Raw genomic sequence first — 22,226 nt, 5'->3', positions numbered from 1 at the left:
ATAGAATTGGCATCTTGCTGTGGCATATGAAGCTGAGCAACTGAAATTTATCCTCCTGTTTCTGAAAATCCCTTTTACATCAATCCACCTTTATGTTCTGAGAGGCCAGTGCACTGTGAGGGGATAAGAGAGTCCTGCTGAATCAAAGATCCAACTAGCCTTGAATTGTTTTTCCATCAGTGACTAGCCAGCTGCTTCTGAAAGCTTGCATATAGGTCAGAAAGGCACTGCTTTTCTGACCTATATGCAAGTTTGCAACAGAACATGGATATTTCAGTTAAATACTGTAGCTAGTAGCCATTGATAGACTTGTCTTTTGTGAACTAAACAAGGCTACTGGTGGCATATCTTGTTTTGGTGAATTGCATACCCTAATTATGCACTTTTTTTTCTGAAATGACGATAAATCAGATTCCTTAGGTGATGCCAGTTTTTAGTGTTCGGTTCATTCCAACCATGAAAGAATTGTGTAGCAGTGTTTGTTACTGTGGCCACCCCCAAACAGGGTGCAACTGGCTAATGTAAAAGAGCAGGCTGCTGTTGCCTAGCAGGACAAGGATTACACCTTGTGGAAACTTTAGTCACAAGAAGTACCAATCTGAGGTCTTTCCAGTATGATTCATATGTGGGTTAATTCATTAAGCCCAATAAATCAAGCAGAGTAATTTCTGCTTATGTAACTGTAAATTGGAATGCAAATTAAGTATGTGTGTGTACTTTCTATAGAATTATCATTTTTTACATAAAAGACTATCAGTATTGCATACCAGGCAATTTACATGTTCATACAGTGTGTCACTGGAACAAGCAGAGAGACAGACAGCCCCATGAATGTCCTCTGTCATCCAAATGGAGCACTTCACTTCATACTATTTTGGATCTTGGATGATGTGGTACATAAATTTCATCATGGAACATATTAGGACTAACTTAAATCTTTCTTGTTAGTAATTGCTGTATTTGGATATACGTATTATTGCATGGTAACTGTTTTCCTACAAATTACATTGACTACTTATTTATTTTTTACTCAGAGCAATATGGATAATTGCTCAGAACAATAGAAAATGTAGTTTGTATTATGTTTTCTTGTGATTCGTTTATACCATAATTCACAGATTCTAAGGTGCATTTTTCTCCTGTTTTATGGCTCAAAGAACAGGGTGCATGTTACAATCAATGGTGTCACGGATTAACCAGTTTGGGGTTATTTTTTTTTAATTGTCAGGATGAGGAGGAAGGGCTGAGGCACAATGGCTCTGCCAGACCCCCACCATTTTGTTACCTGCTTCAGCCAGACTGGTGTTTACTGGTCTGATTAAGCTAAGTGCCACTTTTTGCTTTCCCTTCCTCCCATTGAGACTATAGAGCCAGGAAAAAAGATTCATGCAGACAAGATGACTTGCAGGTTAAAACAAAAATAAGGTATTTCACATTCAGAGGAAATTCTAAAAAATATTCAAAGAAAAATCCCCCCCCCCCCCGCCCAAAATTAGAGCTTCAGAAGTGAAATGTGCCTTTCATTTGATGGCACCTTAGATCCAGTCAAACACTGCATATTATAAATATACATTAAGGAGATGTGTACTATTACTATACTCTTATTTAAATTAAGTGAGAAATAATAATAATAGTAATATAATATAATAATAATAATTAAGTGAAAAAATAAAAAATATGTTACTTTAAAAAATTATTTAGATAACACTATACATGTAAATGGTACTTCACAAAATAATCAAGAATTTGCTTTTCATATTCGAATGAAATGTAAAATATATACCTTGTGTGATCCACTTCATAACCACTCTCATGGACATGATGAAGTCATCCCACCTCATATAGATCTAGTTGTAGGATCGGCAATAATAAAAAGAAACCTTTTTTCCCTGCTTATAAAATTTTCAAGAGATGTCTAGTTGGCCAGGGTACAATTTGGATGCTAAATTGGACAGGCCTTTAATCTGATCCAGTGGTACACCTATTATCTAAGACTAGGATTTTAGGTTTTAAGAGCAGATAATTTGGAGTTTTTCTTTTCTTGTATTGTTAATAATTTTGTTTAATAAACAAAGTTTTCACTTACAGTATTTCAAGGCAGTTTTGCTGAAAAGGATAAGGTTTCATCAATGATTACATCAAGGACCATCCTTAAAGATCAGGAACACCTTTAATTTTTTTATTTATTCTGGTTAATATGTGGAAAACATTCATGGCAAAGTTATAATACTATTCTGAATAGTATGGGAAATTATAATTTATGAAACAAGTTTTAAAGTTAGAGAAGAAATTTGATTGTGCAAATTAGATATTATTTTGAGACTATAATACCTTGGTTATTTATACAGTTATATATATTACATTATATACATAGTATTTAGTATATGCTTTAGTGAAACATTTGGTTGCAATATGATTTTTGTTAAAAATTATTAAGCATCCTCCCGTGCTAGCTTTGCCATCTTATTCCTGTAGCTGGTTCATATGTGTGTGGCAAATGTTTAGTTGGTGTCCGTGAATAACCCAAAAAATGAAGTCACCAGTTGCAGCCTATCCCTCTTCTGATTTATCTGTTGTGTGGCTGAAGTGTTCCAGCCAAATCTAGCAGTGGCCAAAAAAGCATTTGCCATGGTTTCTCTACACTTGACCTAGAAGCTTGCTAGTTTACCTCTTCCAAGATTGAAGTGCTGTGAGTATCCTGGCCCTTTGCCTTTCTGCCAGTAGTTCATCTGCACACAAAGATTGTAGTGCATCCAATTCTTTGAACTCCAGCTACCTCTGTAACTTCATGTTATATTCTCATGTTAGCTAGAAGTGAGTGACAAAATTTGCAGGAGGAATATTGTGAGCAAAAATGTGGATTTGTTTGAGCATCCACATTTGAGTATCCACAGGAAGAAAGACTAATTTCTCTCAGTTGCACATCAGAACACTGAACTGCACGTGCAGTATAACATAATTGGTCCATCACAGATAGTGTTGTTATTTCCAAATATTGCAGTATGTTACAAGTATTATAAAGCATTGTGAAGTGTCAGCACAACCTTTTACATAGCCCTGTAACATGGGTGAAATGGAATTCCCACGATGATACGGAAAGTGCACAGAAAGTAACAAAGTATGCCAACTACAATATTATGTAATCTGACATGTTTAAAACAATAGATTTTCATTTCCTTGGTGTTTCTGTTATTAATATTAACTGTAATTGGAGAATAATACTAGTAGTTATCGTCTGTGGAGCAGAAAATTCCTCTTAAGTTCTAACACAGTGTTTCCCCAGCATGATGGCTGTAAATATGTGGTTTCTTTCTTACTGATCTCAGTACTGTAATCTCCCCCCCCCCCCCCCCCCCATTTTTTGCATGCTCTAATTTTCAGTTGTTTGGGAGATTATTTGGTAATAATGAATGGAAGAAGATAATCATAAACCAGCTGTGTTGGTTGTTAGGAGCAAAACACAAGAAATCAGCTTAACTTGCACCTGCCTGCTTCTAACCCTCTTTCCTCTATGGAGCAGATTAGAGCTTTTAAGGGGCCTCTATACTACTTCGGCTAACTGAATTCTGAGTGGCCAGAGCTCCCTATTTTATTTGTTATAGCCCTAGATAATCTAAGGAATTGAACAGCCTGGCTCTTAATCTGTTGAGGAATTGTTCTGTTAATTAAGCTTCTACAGTTAATTGGAGTTAACATGCATTCTCATGTTGATTAATTCAGAAGGTGCATGATAAAAAGGAAACAATCTCAGAAATAATTGAATGATAATGTTACTAGAGATAATATTCCCAGATGGAAGATTAACAAAGAGAGATCTCCAGGTTTCTTGTTTTTATTTATGTAACAACTCAAGGGACTCAGCTTTTAAATGCAAGTGTGTGTGTGTGTGCATGCATGTGCATGATGAATGTCAAATGAATATTAGCCCATATGATGAGAAACTGATATATCTTCAGCTATTATAGCTGATATATCTTCAGCTATTATAGCAAAAAGAAATGTGCTACATTGCATTGCTGCCTCAATTATTTTCATGTATGTTAATTAATGCTTTCAGTGTCAAGGCTGACTGTATTGTTATGTAACCAAGCAATATTGGCTTTTATGGAATGTTGACTATGCTGTTGTGACAAAACAGTCTCTCCTGATAAGGTAAAATACTTGTATGAATGTTGGTGGAATTTCATAATTTAGGAACAAATTTGCTACACTATGCTTTGCCTTTATTTTCCCATATTGAATGCTTACTTAGTCTATATTGATAAGAAAGAATGGTATCCTAAACTGATGGAAGAAGAATGAATGGCCAGTATTCTAGGATGTTTATTCTTCATATTTTAAAACTGTCCTGTAACGAAGTTTTCAGCGCATCCTAACCTGACTTTTGCCTCTCATAATTCTTGCATGTATGTTATTTTTTTTCTTTGGACAGATGAAGTTAATGGTAATGATAGAGTAATGTCACCAATTGTATGGATAGATCTTTCGGAATAGTTTTTTTGTGCCATGTACAGAAGCTTCTTCAACAGAAAGAGCAAATTATATTTTTTCTCTGGCTAGTATGTTTTCATTTTTCATGTGGGGAAATAGTAACTGTATTTTTCCCAATCCCCACTTCAAGATTGTGGGGAAATTACCAATATTGTTCAGTTGTAATGCCAAATCACTTCCTTCCTTTTAAACTTTGTGTTTTAAAAATAAATTACAACTGTACTCTTGATTCATTTCTGATGCAATAAATATACTTCCTTCCTTAATTTAATCTGATTCTTTCCCCCAAGTTGTCATTTGTGGTAAAACAAACTTTGAATTTGAACCATTTGTGCCTAGAAATCAAAACTGGAAACCACAATTTGAGCATAATTTCTGATTTCATTGTCCAGGCAAATTGTGATCTCTGGAGTATGCAATTTTTCTGCTCTAGATGTTAACAACAAACTTATTTTTGGTGGGTTGTTCTAGGTTTTTTCGGGCTATATGTCATGTTCTAGAGGCATTCTCTCCTGACGTTTCGCCTGCATCTATGGTAAGCATCCTTAGAGGTAGTGAGGAAAACTTATTTTCTGCAAAAGTAGGAGTTACAGAGAACACAGAGGAATGAAAAATGATGTGGATAAGATTTACTTATATAATTGCATAAAAAATTGGCATGGTATCTCTACCAAGTTCCTATGTGAAACCTTTGCTGCATGTTCACTTGAGACTTTGGTAGAATGTTAATATTTTCAAGTTATTAATATAAAGTGAATGCATCTTCTTTATTTTAGTTTGACTATTTTGTTGTAATGATTTTCTCTGGACTAAAAGTCAGGAGTTCATCCTGTTATCAAGCAAGAAGTAGAATTATTTAGATTTTAGGTAAATAATAGGACTTTCCTTTTTGAGGTTTATCATCTTGCATGTTGCAAGTTTCCCCTTTATGTATTGCATGTTTTGTTTCTTCCCTTTGGTGTTGTATCATTAATTCTACCGAGTTACAAAATAAAATGTTGGTGATCATTAGACATATGACAAAAAACCCCACAAAAAATAAATGACTTACTTATGAGAAAATTTATTTATTTGCTATACTTGTATACCGCCGTTTCTCAGCCTAGCCGGCGACTCAACGCGGTTTACAACAACTTATAACAAACAACAGTATACAGTTTAAAAACATAAAAACACAATCCACAATACATATATCAATAAACAATCCAATTAATCTCTTGACTAAAATCGCGATCCAGTTTCGTCGTCCAAATTGCCAGTCCTTCAATCATTACACTTATTGCACTGAGTTAACCGAACGCCTGCTCGAACATCCAGGTTTTTATTCTTTTCCGGAATACCATCAATGAGGGGGCTGATCTTACCTCCATGGGGAGGGCGTTCCATAGCCGCGGGGCCACCACAGAAAAGGCCCTGTCTCTCGTCCCCGCCAGCCGCACCTGTGAAGCAGGCGGGATAGAGAGCAGGGGCCCCCCAGAAGATCTTAGGGTCCTGGTGGGCTGATAGGCCGAGATACGTTCGGATAGGTGAGTGTTCCAAGTGGACTGCTGCTTATTCTATAGGGTCTCCCTTCTACACCCTCCAAATATGTTCTTGGGGATTCCCCTGCACTTCAGTAAAGGTTTGGAGGTGAGAGAGAGAGAGAGAGAGAGAGAGAGAGAGAGAGAGAGAGAGACGGAAGAGGTGGGAGAATATGTTGGCAGGTGGGCATCACATTTCATTTCTTGTTAAAAATTATAACAAAGGCAGAATGTATAGCTTAGCATGCCCCCGGGATGAGTTGTTTGAACACTAATCATCCATTTTAGTTATTGTATTTTTATCCCATAAATTTGAGCTTATTTGATAGGATGAGAGCAAGGTTGGAATGCAGTTGTATTGGGGGCTGGGGATGAGTGGGGAGGGGAAGGAAGAGCAAGAATTCTTTCAACAAGTGACCCTTGCAAATACCCTTCTTACTGTCAGTTTCTACACTAATCACTTGTTTTTTTTTAATGACATAATGATTTGTTTCTTGTTTTGGTCCCCCCCCCCCCCCCCTTTTAGTATGAATCTATTTCTATCTTACACCATTCCCTCGGGGACTTTTTTCAATTAGAGATGAGGGCTGATGTTTTCAAAACAGTGACACCCACACAGATGGGAGGCACCATCACATTCAAGAGATATCCTAAATTTTGTATGCAGTCAGCCCTCTTTATCCATTCATTCTGCATCCATGCATTAAGTCATCCACGACTGAATTGTGATTGTGCTATTTCTTATAAGGGACATAATTTTATTGGGCAGATATATGTAATATGGCTTGATGGATATTGGTATTCCCAGGAAATCCTGAAGCAATATGTGAATAGGGCTTGTTGTATGGATGAAAAAATTGTGAATGGGCAGAATCCTCAAAATGCCTGTGAAAACCGATTATGCTTGCTGAGCATGGAATCCTGACAAATTACACTATGTAACAAGATTTGGGGGAAAAAACTGTTCCTGGTTTGAAAGTGTTATTTCCTGTTTAATTCTGAAGTAGTTACTTTGAAATTAGTTGTTATAAACTTTGTTTTTATGGCTGCCACAAACTATGTTGAATTGGTTGAGTGACTATGAGATATTCATTGAAAAACTGTTGTAAAATGTGCTGCAACTTTTCCCATGTTTTAATGATAGAACCAACTAGGAAATGACATTTATAATGCAGGGACAAACATCATGTTACATAGTGTTATTGAAAGAAGAAATGAAAAGTAAGATGGTAGATGGATCAGAATGGTGTCATGTGGAAGACAGTTTGCAGATTGCCCGTAATAGTGAATAGGATCACATTGTGCTGCAGAAGTTAATTACAGGTCTCATTGCTTCATAATTTTTAAATCATTTGCTACATTTCAAGAAGAGCATAAATTGAATAATATATGGGTAATCATGTTGTCGGTAATTTTAGAGGAACAGAGAAAATCTTTAATGCTATGGGAATATGGGAGTTGTGGTTTTGTGAGACATCTGCATTCTTTGGCAGAGAAGACTACAGGACTTGTACAACTACAACTTCCATGATTCCGTAAGATTCAGTCATGTCTAGTAGTGCCATCACAGCAAGTGGTATCAAACTGCATTTAATTCTACAGAATAGATGCACCCTGTGACTAGTTTTGCATTTCCCCCCCATGACAGTAAAATGGAATAGTTTTCCAAAAATATCCTGAAGGTGTTTGTGAAATATTATTTTCACACCTTGTTTAAAATGCGGCTAACTAATGGTTGGAAAAATGACGTTCACACTTGAGAGGGAGAAAATCATCATATAGCATAGCCAGTAACACAAAGACTAAACTGCTGAGTCAGATTTTGAATAGTGTCCTCAAGAGGCCCAGAGGGATTTGAAACATCTGGTCACGAAAGGACTTTAAGAAATACGAAAACCAGTTTTTAGTCTTCTCTTGACATTGCAGCTCATGCCCTGTTTTGTGGGTCACTAGTTGATAAGAACTGGATTTATTTCAGTAAAACATTGGTCAGGCATTGAGTCGCCCTTGGGGCTGAGAATTGCGGTATATAAGCGCAGTAAATAAATAATAAATTGCTACTGCATCTCTTAAGGCCTTTGAGATAACTTTTTTTGGCTAAGTGGAAACAGTTCTTTTTTATTATTTTGCTTTAGATGCAGTTACTTAACTTTGTCAGTTCAAAGTTCTGTTGTCTTAAAATATTAAACGTTGTTTCTGTTAAAGTCTGCAACTCTGTAGAAAACTGAACTTGGAGAAAAATTAGATTTGTTAGTTTCACATTGTGCCAGTTAAGAGAGAACTAAGAGTTCTGATTATATTTTCTGTTGTGGGAACATGAAGAACTGCCAGAAATATTAAAGGAATGTATTTAGCTGGTGATCTCATAGGTACAGAAGTTTGGTAAGTGCTTAAGTACTCTAAAATTGTGTTTATGGTAAGGGCTAGAAGAAAGTCAATTTACTTCCTTTTCTCTTTATGCTTAGATATAAGTTACCCATTATCATTTATTTTACTTTCTGTTGACTGACAATTTCCTAATATTGTTCAAGCCATTCTTCCATTTGTGAACTTCGGTTATTGCTTCTTTAAAATAAACAAGTTGCCAGTTATACAGTGAAAAAATCATAGTAGCAAGCAGGTTGGTTAAAATAGAATTTTATCTGGATTTTAAAAAGAAACTGCTTGATTGCTGACTTATGTAGGCTATCTTGTGTCTTATCTATGCATTCCAAGCAGGATGCAATAAAAAGCGGTATTAAAATACATGAATGTTTATTATTGAACAAAGGAAGCTGACCACAGAAACATAAAATATAGTTTAAAAAATATTTAGCATCAGCATGATATCAATGTACATTTTGTCATATTCTTGTAATAGACCACTTTTTAACTGAAGTAAGGGTTACGAAGGTATTCTGCCACGACCAAAAAGGCCTTGTTTCAAGTGCCTCACTTTACATAACAGAGAATGATAGCTAAGAGATGTGTTTAAACTGTCAAATCAGTGCAGTTTTACACTTTAATTGCCATGGCTCAGTGCCATGGAATCATGCGAACTGTAGTTTTGCTAGGCTATTAGCCTTCTTTGCCAAAGAGTGCCAGTGTCGCGCCAAACTCCAATGATTCAATATCACTGAGACATGGCAGTTAAAGTGGTGTCAAACTACATTAATTCTACAGTGTGCTAATGTAAGACTTAGGGCCCACCTACACAAACGTAAAAACTAGGTAGAAAGTGGGATAAAAAAGGGGTGGTGGTGGCTACAAAATGCATACCCATAATGCATGCTTGATCCCTGGACTGCATGAAAAACACGTGATAAAAAGCTTTGTATAAAATCCAACATTGGGTGAAAAATGCGTTGCTACAGAGCACTGTATATTTGAGTGCTCCTCAAAAAATGAAAATTCCTTACGATACGCTGTAAAATCTGCTTGTGCGCCCTTTATTATACGTATAGACGTAAGAATTGCAATTTTGGCAAAATGATTATGAGGTGCAGCACATCTCAGTCATGGGAGGGGGGGGGGATAAAAGAAAACTTCCACTGGATGTACCACTGTACCTTTTGTAGTTCCCTTCAATCCACATCAACCAAACCTTTCTAAGCACCATTGGACCATTTCCTGGGCCTAATAGTTCCGTATGTGGACTATCCTTGTGGTACCAGGATTTCTAATCCCACTTTCTTTCTCCAGATTAAGCGGCTGTCTGGAAGTGACCTTACATGCTAATTTACACGTAAATGGGGCAGTTCATTGTGCATTTTGACTCTAGATTGATTTGAATTCTAAAGGTTTCATAAAAGAGTAAGAAAACATTTATTCAGCCTCTTAAAAGTTATCAGATAATTACAGTTGGGGAACTTCAGTTTGTTTCTCTGAGATGTTAATTTGAACATGACTTTGTTAGAGTTCTTTGCTTCAGTGTGTATCACTTCATCTTTATATTCTATTATAGCTCGTTTGTCATGTTGTCACGCTTTACTCAATTCAAAGAGATCTCTCTGGAGCAATTTCTGAAATTCTTAGGCTTTCACATTTTTCTGTTATCATCCACAGACATACTCACTCCTAGCTCTAGATCTCAGCAACATGGAGAAATATCAGTGAGATAAGACTTGTATTTACATAAACCATGCAGATTATTTTGTTTTGGGAATATTTGTTATTTTGTGTGCTTGATCTCTTCAATAATATTTTCTACCAAATTATCCTCAAAATATATTTTTATTGGTCTGTAATTTTCTGGATTGCTCTTGGTTTTAAAATACGCATTGCATAATGCTACTTTCAAGTATTTTTATTTATTTATTTCACAGTTTTGTATACCGAGCTTCTCAACCTCGTTGAGGGACTCAGCCCGGTTTACAACCATAAAAACATATACATTCATTAAAATATCATATATCACAAATTACAAAACAACTTTAAAAACACTAAATATAAAACTACAGTGGTCAGTCGTCCTAATAAGATGGATCTATATCCACTTCCATCCAGAGTCCTATGGTGTTGTCTCATTCCTCGAAGGCCTGACTCCACAGCCACGTCTTCATCCGTTTCCTAAATGTTAGGATGGATGGGGCGGTTCTGGCCTCCAGAGGGAGAGAGTTCCAGAGTCGTGGGACCACCAACGAGAAGGCCCTGTCCCTCGTCCCCACCAGCTGCGCTTGCGAGGCTGGTGGGACCGAGAGCAGGGCCTCTCCAGATGATCTTAGTAATCTTGATGGTTCATAGGGGAGAATATGTTCAGAGAGGTAAACAGGGCCGGAGTCGTTTAGGGCTTTATAGGTCAACACCAGCATTTTGAATTGTGCTCGGAAGCTAATTGGCAGCCAGTGGAGCTGGCGTAACAGCGGAGTGGTGTGCTCCCTGTACCCAGCCCCCGTTAGTAATCTGGCTGCCGCGCGTTGGACTTGCGGCAGCTTCTGGGCAGTCTTCAAATGCAACCCCACATAGAGAGCGTTGCAGTAATCTAAGTGGGATGTAACCAAAGCGTGTACTACCGTGGCCAAGTCAGCCCTCCCAAGGTACGGACGCAGCTGGCGCACAAGTTTTAATTGTGCGAAAGCTCCCCTGACCACCGCTGAGACTGGGGTTCCAGGCTCAGCGATGAATCCAGGAGAACTCCCAGACTGCATACCTGAGCTTTTAGGGGGAGTGTGACCCCGTCCAGCACAGGCTGTAACCCCGTACCCTGTTCGGTCTTACGACTGACCAGGAGTACCTCTGTCTTGTCTGGATTTAGTTTCAATCTGTTGTCCCTCATCCAGTCCGAGACAGCGGCCAAGCACCGGTTCATGACCTGAACAGCCTCCTTAGTGGTAGGTGGAAAAGAGTGATAGAGTTGGACATCATCTGCGTACAGATGACATCACACCCCAAAACTCCGGATGATCTCTCCCAGCGGCTTCATGTAAATGTTAAACAACATAGGGGACAGTATTGAGCCCTGCGGGACTCCACAATGCAGTGGCCGAGGAGTCGAGCAGGAGTCCCCTAGTGACACCTTCTGGGAGCGACCCTCGAGAAAGGACCGGAGCCACTGCAAGGCAGTACCCCCGAGACCCATTCCCGCGAGGCGTCCCAGAAGGATACCGTGGTCGACGGTATCGAAGGCCGAAGAGAGGTCCAGTAGAACCAACAGGGACACACTCCCCCTGTCCAGTTCCCCGCGCAGATCATCAACTAAGGCGACCAAGGCTGTCTCAGTACCATGTCCCGGCCTAAAGCCCGACTGTGCTGGATCTAGATAGTCCGTGTCCACCAGGAATTCCCGGAGTTGCGAGGCCACCACACATTCCAAGACTTTGCCCAAGTAGGGGAGATTGGAAACTGGCCGAAAGTTGACGAATTGAGTGGGGTCTAGTGATGGTGAAGTATTGTAGTTACAACATTTTGCTTGGTTTTTGTTTTTTAAAAATCCACCATTTCATTCTTTTTAAAAAATATCCATTGCAGGCTGCCTGGATGTCATAATTTGATTACCAAATTGTTGATTTAGCCCAAACCATCATTTGATAAATTTTATGTGACTTATTTGATCCTATCTATTCAGTGGTGGAGATCTGTAAGTCTTTTGTAAGGAGAATAGACATATATATTGTCGAAGCTATCTACATAAAAACTCCAACCATCACCCAAGTCAAAAAAGAAGCACCATTAAAGCCTTAGCAGACTGCAAAAAGAATCTGCGAACCCCACCTCCTCCAAGATGAACTGAACTACCTAAACTGGGCTTTACAGGCCAATGGATACTCCACCTCAGATATCAGAAGAGCTGCAAGACCGAGAACAAGCCACAAGAGTAAAGACAAAGATTCACCCAGAGGAAAAGTGTTCTTGCCATACACCAAGGGTACCAACTGACCACATAGGGAAGCTGATTAGGAAACACAACATACAAACTATCTACAGACCCACCAAGAAAATCCAACAAATGCTACGTTCAGCAAAGGACAAGAGGGATCCTCTCACTTCTGCAGGAGTCTACCGTATACCATGCAGCTGTGGATAAGTCTACATAGGGACCACCAAATGCAGTGCCCAAACACGAGTCAAGGAACATGAAAGGCACTGCAGACTACTTCAACCAGAGAAGTCAGCCATAGCAGAGCACCTGATGAACCAACCTGGACACAGCATATTATTTGAGAACACAGAAATGCTGGACCACTCTAACAACCACTATGTCAGACTACACAGAGAAGCCATTGAAATCCACAAGCATGTGGACAATTTCAACAGAAAGGAGGAAACCATGAAAATTAACAAAATCTGGCTACCAGTATTAAAAAAACTCTAAAATTACAACAGCAAAACAACAGGGGGGGGGGGAATCAGACACATCTAATCACCTCTCAACAAAAGATTGCCCCAGGCACTGCCAGGCCATCAAATGCTAATCAAGGTGGTCAGTTGAAACATTCACACTGAGCTCCAACAGACAAGAGTTCTTTGTCTCGCCCTGGTCATTCTACAGATATATATAAACCCATTTTCCTAGTTCCCACAGACCTCACTACCTCTGAGGATGCTTGCCATAGATGCAGGCGAAACGTCAGGAGAAAATGCCTCTAGAACATGGCCATATAGCCCGAAAAAACCTACAACAACCCAAAATAGACATAATTTCTGCAGTTTCTTGAAAATTAGCCCCTCTCTTTTTTCACTAACTTCTCATTGAATTGTTATCTAACAGTCCAGTTACTTCTCTGGAAAGTTTCTTAGTAGTTTTAGTAAATATTTTCTTATGTTTGCTTTATTGGCAACACTTACTTCTCCTTGGCTTATGTTATCATTTAGCCAAAAATCTGTGCTCAGTGTATTCATGATCTTTTAGAAATATTTGTCACAGAAACAGCTATTATCATATTCACATGTTATAACTCTTTTTATGGGATTTTTGCCTTGCTAGAAGTTACATTGTAGTACTGAGTAAGTACAATTTTTCAGATGTATACTGTTGCACAGAACAGCCAGATTTGCAGGGAAATTTAATCTGATGAATATTAAATTTCCTATTCCAGGGTAATTATTAGTTCCTTTAGAAGCTGATTGTTTTTCCCCTTCAGTATACCCTCTTTCTAAGCTGTAAGTATCCTGAGCTTTTCTACATTCTTACTACTTTTGAGCTTACTTTATCTGCTAGAAAGGATTTCTCCCTCCCCTTCTCATTAGCCTGACTAATGGTGACATTACAAATCAGTTCATTTTTCCTGAGACATAAAGCAAGCACTTGCTCTTTTTGCTTTTGTGTCTACTGTATTTCTTTGATTTGAAGACACCATCAATTGTAAGGTGCACAGTAATTTTAGTACCACCAACAGAATATTGTGTGTGTGTGTGTGTGTGTGTGTCTGTGTATGTGTATAAATATCACCTGTGATTCTAAGATGCACCCCGTTTTTAGATATGTTTATAGTGGGAAAGTGTGTCTGATTTGAAAAAATACAGCATTTTCCTTGTCTGAAATTGAATTATATTTTGAATCTAAATAGTAACATTTTGCCAGGATTGCAAATTATGTGTTGCTGATACTTAGAATGACATTAAGGCATTTACAGGATACTTTTTGTACTAGAATAATAATCACTTAAAAGTGCATTCAGATGCTTCAAAAATATTTGTGCAGTCTTGAGCAATACTTGGTCTAGCCTTTTATCTGTAATCACATACATTCTGAAAATTCTAGTATAAGGTAAGGTTCATCCAAAACGTTTTGTTATATTTCATTATGCTGTAACATACATAGTAAGTTGGGATGGGTACTAATATGGCCTTTTACATAGCTCAGTAAATTATTGTGTCCTTCCCACTTGTTGTTTGAATTAATCCTCTGATACTGATTTAGTTACACTCATTCTAATTTTCTATAGAAACCAGTCTTTAAGAATGCACATTTTGCGAATGATCTGGAGATAGGTATTCAGTTGGCTTACTGGAGACAGTACCGTATCTAGTCAAGTATAAGTTGACTTCGTGTATAAGTTGAGTGCAGGTTTGGGGGCCAAAATTATGGATTTTGGCATGATCCATGAATAAGACAAGGGTCCATGTGTGAAGAGGGGGGAACCTCAGAGCAGCCTGAGGTTTTGAGTTGCCCCTGGCATCATTTTCTTGGCCATGTATTCAAAAAGGCCAGAGGAGAGGAGAGCAGCTTAGTGCATCTTTTAGGTTTTCCAAGGAAAGACTAATGCCTTGCCTTTTGCCACTCAGATCAGAGAAGAGGATGCTTCCTTTATTTGATCAGAGGTAAGGCAAAATAATCACATTGATCCATGGATAATTTGACCCAGTTTTTTTGGGTTGATGTTTTTGTCTTAGGATATAGGGTATTTGGTGAAACCCCCTGTCCTTAATCCTAGTGGGAATTTTGCTTTCAGTGTGATCTCTCCACTTTTTTGCAAGGTTTTTGTTTGCATTCCTCTTTCATTATTATAAAATGTGTGTCTGTGATCACATGGAATATTCTGTAACTATAAAGTATGTATACAGATTTTTTTTTGTTACAGTGGGAAACAGGTATCAGCATAATCCTGTAACCACAAAAGCTTTAATTTCTGTTACTTTAGCTGTTGTCTGATGTTGAATTGCATTGTTTCATAGTAGTCCAGTTTGTTTTATAAGTTCCCTTCTTTTCTGCTGCAGTTATGGTGAAAGCAGGTTTGGGGCTATAGCCAAGCACATGGCTTCTCTGGTCTCACAGCCTCAACAGGTGCAGTAGGGGACAGTATACTGCTCTGTCTGCAGATCGGCTTCTGCTGTCCTTGCTGAAATTGCTGCTGCTAAAACTATTAACAGTCCATGATGATGTCAGGATTCCTAGTTTCAGCACTTGTGGTAGATATAGAGAAACTGATGCACAGAGGCCCATTTTTCCTAATGCAGCTATGGTTGCATTTCTGTGGTCTAGTTTTCACTCTTGTGATCGCAAAGGTTACTAGAGATAGAATAGTGTTGTTGCAGTGGAGTGAGTAGATTCTAGCTTGCTAATTATGACTGCTCTTGTAAATCCACCCATTAGCATTGATATATGCTCCTGGAGAGAAATCAGTGCAATCTTTTATTTCATGTCCAGTTAAATAACAATTATAGATAAACCACTATTATGTTATGAATTGATAACACTAAGATCAACATAAATGAAAAGCTGTCTTAAAATTGACTAACCATTAGTTAGGATTGAAAAAATCATACAAAGAACAGATATAGGAGAGTCACAATTAAACCTACAAATACTGTTACTATATATTTCCTTAAGATAAGGGAATGATTCAATTCTAAGTTATTCTGTGGCAGTACAATATCAGATGAAGCATGACTAAGTGAGATGTAGTGTAGATACCATTTTACACAGCAAGTTAGAAAGTGATAGGAATTTTAGATGGAATTTCCTCACCCCCCCCCCCGAAAGTACTCATTTTGGTAAGACATAGATATTTTTTAATTAGAACTGTACCTATGATACCTTTTAAATTTTTTATTGTATCGTACATAGAAACATACAATCTTCAAATATTTTGAAGATGGTACCTATGATACCTTACCAGAATCAGCACTGGCGTTTAATCTAATGCTTGTGGGAATGTGTTTTAAGTTCACAGATGTAAACATGAAATTATAAATGATTTCAGATTTATTCTTAGAAACTTCATAGAATCATAGAATTATAGAATCGTAGAATTGGAAGAAACCTCGTGGGCCATCCAGTCCTACCTCCTGCCAAGAAGCAGAAAAATCGCATTCAGTTGAGAGCAGGTTAGCTATGCATGTCAATTTTAAAATCCTCTCTTGAATCATAGTGAAATCTGACGTACTGAAAATAGAGAAAATTCCTGTTGAAGGTTCTCGATGGGGTTACACTCCCCTTAAGGGCACAGGTCCTCAGCTTGGGGGTCCTCCTGCACTCAGTGCTGACTCTTGAAGCTCAGGTGTCAGCGGTGGCCACTAGGGCTTTCGCACAATTAAATCTTTTGAATGCTTTCCCCAAAGAGGTCAGATGGGCTCCCAGTCTAATGACCTTTAGAAAGGAACTAAAAGCATGGATGTGAAAGAAGGCTTTTGACAATAACTATAACTTAAATGATGGAATTTTAATTGATCCCAATATTAACTGGATTTTAACTGTTTTATTAATAGGAGCTAGTTTTTGCCTCTGGTGTATAACATGTTTTGATCATCACCCAGTTTATATTTATTCTGACATTTTGTTGTTTAATATGTTTATTACTGTTTTATTTTGTTTGTGTATCATACGCCTCCGGGCTGAGAGGGGCGGTCAATAAATGCAAGTAATAAATAATAAATAAATAATATGCTGATTTGTCAGTTGATGAATGTTGTTTGTCTTGGTTGGTTGAGTATTATTATGTATACTATATTTTTTCTATAGTGACCTGCCCTGAGTCCCTTTGGAGAGAAGTGGCAGGATATAAATAAGGTTGTTGTTGTTGTTGTTGTTGTTGTTATGAGGTTCACAGTCTGAGAACTTAACAATGATCGGACTCAAAGAGGAATAATTTCATGTTTGATTCTGTTGCAAAATTAATTTGTTCTAAACAGCATGTGGTTTGTATGCATTTCTGTATGTTTGCAAAAAGCCATGTCTGAAAACCCATGCCAGAATCAAATAAGGTGGTAGGCATTGTTTCAATGAATTGGCTTGACTTTATTTCTTTCCACCTCTCTGTTTGGCATATGTGTAGTTTTTTTTTTTTGGGGGGGGGGGGGTTAATAAGCTTTTCTATTTTCAATTTTCATATTTATAAAAAGCAATGAAACAAATCAATATACATGTATATATGCATGAACCAATACAATACTTCCCAACGTTTATACAATATTAATATTTGGTTATACTCTCTTCTCCTTCCACCTCTTCCAATTTAGTGACTTTCCTTCCCTTGGGTTGGAGACATTCATATATAATTCTGTTCTTTTTCACTATTACATTGCTTTTCTATTCTTTTTTCTGGTCTGATATTTATTATTTATTAATAATTGACCTTTATTTCTTAATGCATATAGAAGTGCTGAGAATAATTTCTGGACAACTTCAGAGCTACCAGTACTTTTGCTGCCTTTTTAGAGTCTGATAAAAATGAAAGTCATCGAGGATTTTAGAGAGAGGGAGGGAGGGATGAATACCACCTGCAGGCCATATCCTCAAATGACCTGACCTAGTGGTTTTGTCTAGATGTTAAACAGCAGTGCATGGGAGACAGTACTGACTTGAAATGTGTGTCCTCTAACTCATCAGTACCAAAGTCCCTCATGCCTTAATATAATCTAATGAGCCCCGAGAATACTTATTTTCGTCCTGAAACTACTATTATGTGTATTCTACATTTTTGAATTCATTTATTTATTAAAATATTTATGTTCTGCGTATACTGAAGTAAAATCGAGTGAAACCACTTTAAACAGTAAGAATAATTACAACAGGCTAAAGACTTGTTGTGCAATTTAATGCTTGAAAAAAAGTGGTTTGAAACTGAAACAGTTTAAGGCAATTTAAAACCACATGGTTGAAGATTTGGACAAAATGTGTTAGCTTTCATTTTTTTTAAAGAAAACATTTTTATTTTGTGCTGGAATTATGCCAGTGTTTGTGCCAAGGAGGCCTCAAAGGGAAAGAATTTTTCAAGTAGGGCACCATAGCAGAGAAGTCCCTCTTCCATGCTAATATATATTTCCTTTTAGTGAGAAATGCAGGCAGACTGCTCCAGCAACTCTCAATCTTCAGACAGCCATATATAGGGAGAGACTCTTCTTCAAATAATAAGGACCCAGACTGTTTAGAGCTTTAATGCTTTTATACAAATGTTATTCATTACATTTCATTTATGCAAGAATGTGCATGTTTCATTGACCAAATTTGCATCAAAATTGACTGTATGAAATATTTTTCAACCCCTAATTATTATACATTAATTTAAAGGTTTTGAGATCCTGTCAGAAGCACTGTTTATGGTACCATCTTTTCTTCTTGCCCATGCACAAATGAAATTGTATGTGATTAGGTAGATCATGTGAAATAGAGGAAAATTAATCTCTCTGCCATTCAGTCTCATGCAGTTCTAGTTTCATCCCTCAAGCATGTTCTTCTGTAGCCAAGTATCTTAGACTAAAGACAGGCCAGGAGGTCCAGACATTCAGAATGTTGCTTCTGATAGTTTCTCCCAAGATCTAGATAATATTTCCATTGACAAAAGGAAGTAAATATCCATCATTTATCTACTTTCAGTTTTTTCTTCACAATAATAGGGATTGCATCCTGGACTCAGCTTTGATAATTTTTCACCATCCTTGGTCTGGTTGTCTATTGATAAATTTGAGTGGTAGGCAAAGAGTCTAATGGCACTTTCACACAGCCATGTAACCCAGAATATCAAGGCAGATAATCCCACAATGTCTGCTTTGAACTGCCATATATTCCAGTTCAAAGCAGATAATGTGGGATTTTGTTCAGCTGCGTGAAAGGGGCCTAAATTTTAATTCTTGTTAATGGAAATACTGTTAGATGCTTGACTAAGAATTGGGTGTGTGGTTGGATGTGGAGGGAGATACACTTGCCCTAAAAGATCAGATTTGTAGTTTTGGGCTGGTCCTTGATCCAAATCTCTTCTTGTCAGAAATCAAATGATGTTAGGTGCAAAGAACCATATTTTCTGTTCTGACCAATTTGGTATTTAGGTGCAGTAAAGTCTGACTACAAAGACAGTTTGAAGGTGAAGGCACCAGATAAAGAGAGAGGCTGTATTACAAGTGGATTCATTCAATCGAGGACATCATAGCCTTGAGTTTGGAGGATCTGAGCAGGCTGTTAATAATAGGGTCCTTTCAAAGCCTTTAATTCATAGTCACCATGGATTGAAGATAACTTGACAACACATGACAACTAATAAATAAAGCAATGCAAAACAGGACTTTACCAGCTGTAATTTATGCTGTTTCCCACTTACATTAGCCTGCAAAAAATTACTCACTCTGCATGGGATTGCCCTTGAAAAAGATATAGAAATTGGAGTCAATACAAGATATAGCAAGAAAAGGTCTGGTGGGAGGTGGGCATTTTGAGCATTTTATGACTATTTTAATGGAGTTACTATGACTTGTACTTCATTTTCAGGTTTGGTTGAATATGCTGCTGTTAACTTCAATAATTTACAGTCCAGTATTGGTGTAATAGTTTAAAGACTTTTCAAGCCCTAAAAACGTAATATTTGTGGTTGCTAAGAATTCCTTTTCCCTTTCCATTTTCCCCTCCCTGTTGGCTTTGATTATCATCTAGTGCATTGTCAGATCTTCATGAAGCTAAACAGGCAGCTGCAAAGCAGGAGTTGGCAGTTGATTTTTTTTGGCTCTTTTTGGATTCAGATTACCAAAAAGGTGTCTCCACCCAGATGTTAGGAAGAACTTTTTTACTGTAAGAGCTGTGGCATTGGAAAATATTTCCTTGGAGAGAGAGAAGTACTTTAGCAGTGTATTCTTGCATGACAGAGGGTTGGACTTCATGACCTCTGTGATCCTTTTGAATTCTGCTGTTCTATGGGGACATCTAGAAGTAAGGTTATGGGTGGCAAGAAATAATTTCTCATCACTTTGGTCCTTTATTTATTTAGCTTTTTTCATCCCTGATCAATTTGAGGTTAACGATTTGCCACCACTTCATACCCTTGTTCTGTATAGTTTTAGACATCATGTAAAAATAGTAGGAGTTTCAAACCATTACAGATGACTGCTGTTTATACAGTACTATGTATTTTGGTTTAAAAGAATGTTGTACAAGCAGGGACTTGAAAGTTATTATTAATAGTGCTGATTTTATCTGTTCTTAGCTTTAAGCTCTCTTTTTGGGGTGTAGGCAGCATGTAACATTTGAAAAACTCAAAACAATAAAGCATCTTGAATTTGAGAAGCATATATTTGTGCAATTTACTTTCTCTAGTGCTATAGACTGTCTGCTTGTCTGAAAAGCAAAAATAGGAATAATATTCCTCATGTTGAGCTATTGTAATCTTGACTTAAAAATCTTTTCATCGTTTTTTGACTATAAAAACTTTAAATATATTTTGAAATATGGGTTCTGTCCTTCTTTATTTGCCAAATTCCTGACTTCTTTAAAAAACAAAACCTATATATGGCTTTGCAATCAATCCCATTTCTATGCATGTATTTTGTGAGAAGGTTATCTATTTGGTGGGGATAGGCATGTTTCTATGTGTATATTGTGCATTTTAATGCTTTTTCATATTAGTCTTGCTCATGCTACAGGTATATGTGGGACGCTTTGTGTACATGTGGTTGTGTGTATGCTGACTATAAGAACATTATCATTTCTTGCTTTCTGTCAATTGGGCAAATGCTAGCATCAAATTCTCACCATTAACACTTTCCAACTAGATAAAACTTAAAAACTGGGGGAGAGAAACATTTTATTGAAGAATCACTGTATTTCATAGGGAGTGGCAAGAAAGCTCCCATTCTTGAACTGGAGATAGTCTAATGGACTTCCGTTTCTGTATTGACCTCTATATCTTAATTCTTTTGACTGTTTAGGCAGGAGATCAGGCCTGAAAATGTTTCTTGGAAGATATCTGAGTCTGATCCTGAGGAATTATCAGATGAAACAAATACTGAAACTTTCTATGGAACGTCTCCTCCTAGCACCCCACGGCAGATGAAACGCTTATCAACAAAACACCTAAAAAGTAACGTTGGGAGACCTACCAGCCGTTCTGCTCTGAAAGGTGTGTATAAGAAATGTTGTGTAAGTTTGTATGCAAAAGACCGGAGAAAACAATATTGAAAAATTTAACATACCTTGCAATTTCTCCAGTGATTTTTTAAAATTTTAAATGATATCTGACTGTTTTCTATGTTATCTTTTACCTTCCAAAATTGTATTGTAGGATTAATCAAAAGATGCCATTATCTATTACTGACCAGCAATTCAGTGTAGCAGTGGCTGGAAAGTGGGATGTTAGTGCTATGCAGTCAAAGAGAAGGCTAGATGGAACCAGTTTGTTCTTTGTTCGTCCTTTCTCTGCTGTGGTGGTTATCATGCATCTGTCACCTTGAACTAAAGCCCATCCTACATGTCTTAATCCATGGAAGCTACTCCCCCCCCCCCCCCCCCAGGGCTCTGTTGATGTAGAATGACTAGATTCTCCCACTGGAGAACTGGAGAGCATTGTTTTGCCTCTTATTGTCAGGTGAGATGGGGGTGGGGAGTAAGAAGTTTGATAGCCACAGTTGCCATGTGTAATAATATTAATGATAGATGCTATTCCTCAAACTCTAGCTGATGGCAATTATTGGGTAGAGAAATCTTTGCTAATTTAATTGAACAGAGACAACTGTGAGATTTCCTTTGTGGTCCATCAGTGTCATCTCAGTTTAAGTTGGGGCTTACTGGCTCTTTGAAGTGTCAGCTGAATATGTTCTATTGCTTCTGTTCCTTTGGCCTGTCTTTATGTGGAAAGGTTCATGTGAGGATCTTCTCACATATTTTGGACCCACATTGATCTTGCACAGCTTAAATCTCCCCCTCCATTCTCAAAAGGTTGCTCGCTCCTGCCATATCTGTAACCCTGACTGTATTTGAAGAGAATCTTGAATAACTCTATCATAGGCTCTAAAATCCCTAAGCCAGGTAGCAGCTTCAGTAACTTCCCTCCTTCTTGGGTTGGCACAGATCAGCAACCCATTGTGATTGGATAGTGG

General features: G+C 37.7%; 1 protein-coding gene across 5 annotated transcripts in view; it reads left to right on the top strand.

The window, feature by feature from the left end:
- Positions 1 to 22,226, top strand: part of MAP3K4 (mitogen-activated protein kinase kinase kinase 4) — a 68,010-nt gene that overhangs the window by 6,740 nt on the left and 39,044 nt on the right. For all 5 annotated transcript variants that reach the window (XM_060753681.2, XM_060753683.2, XM_060753680.2 and 2 more), the window contains exon 2: positions 21,060 to 21,250. In XM_060753681.2, the coding sequence (XP_060609664.2) occupies positions 21,060 to 21,250 (191 nt within the window). The remainder of the gene's footprint in view (positions 1 to 21,059; positions 21,251 to 22,226) is intronic.

The sequence above is a fragment of the Anolis sagrei genome, chromosome 1, assembly GCF_037176765.1.
Source record: "Anolis sagrei isolate rAnoSag1 chromosome 1, rAnoSag1.mat, whole genome shotgun sequence".
In the NCBI taxonomy this organism is placed as follows: Eukaryota; Metazoa; Chordata; class Lepidosauria; order Squamata; family Dactyloidae; genus Anolis; species Anolis sagrei.
The sequence above is the reverse complement of the archived record's forward strand: the minus strand, read 5'-3'. Positions and strand labels throughout refer to the sequence as shown.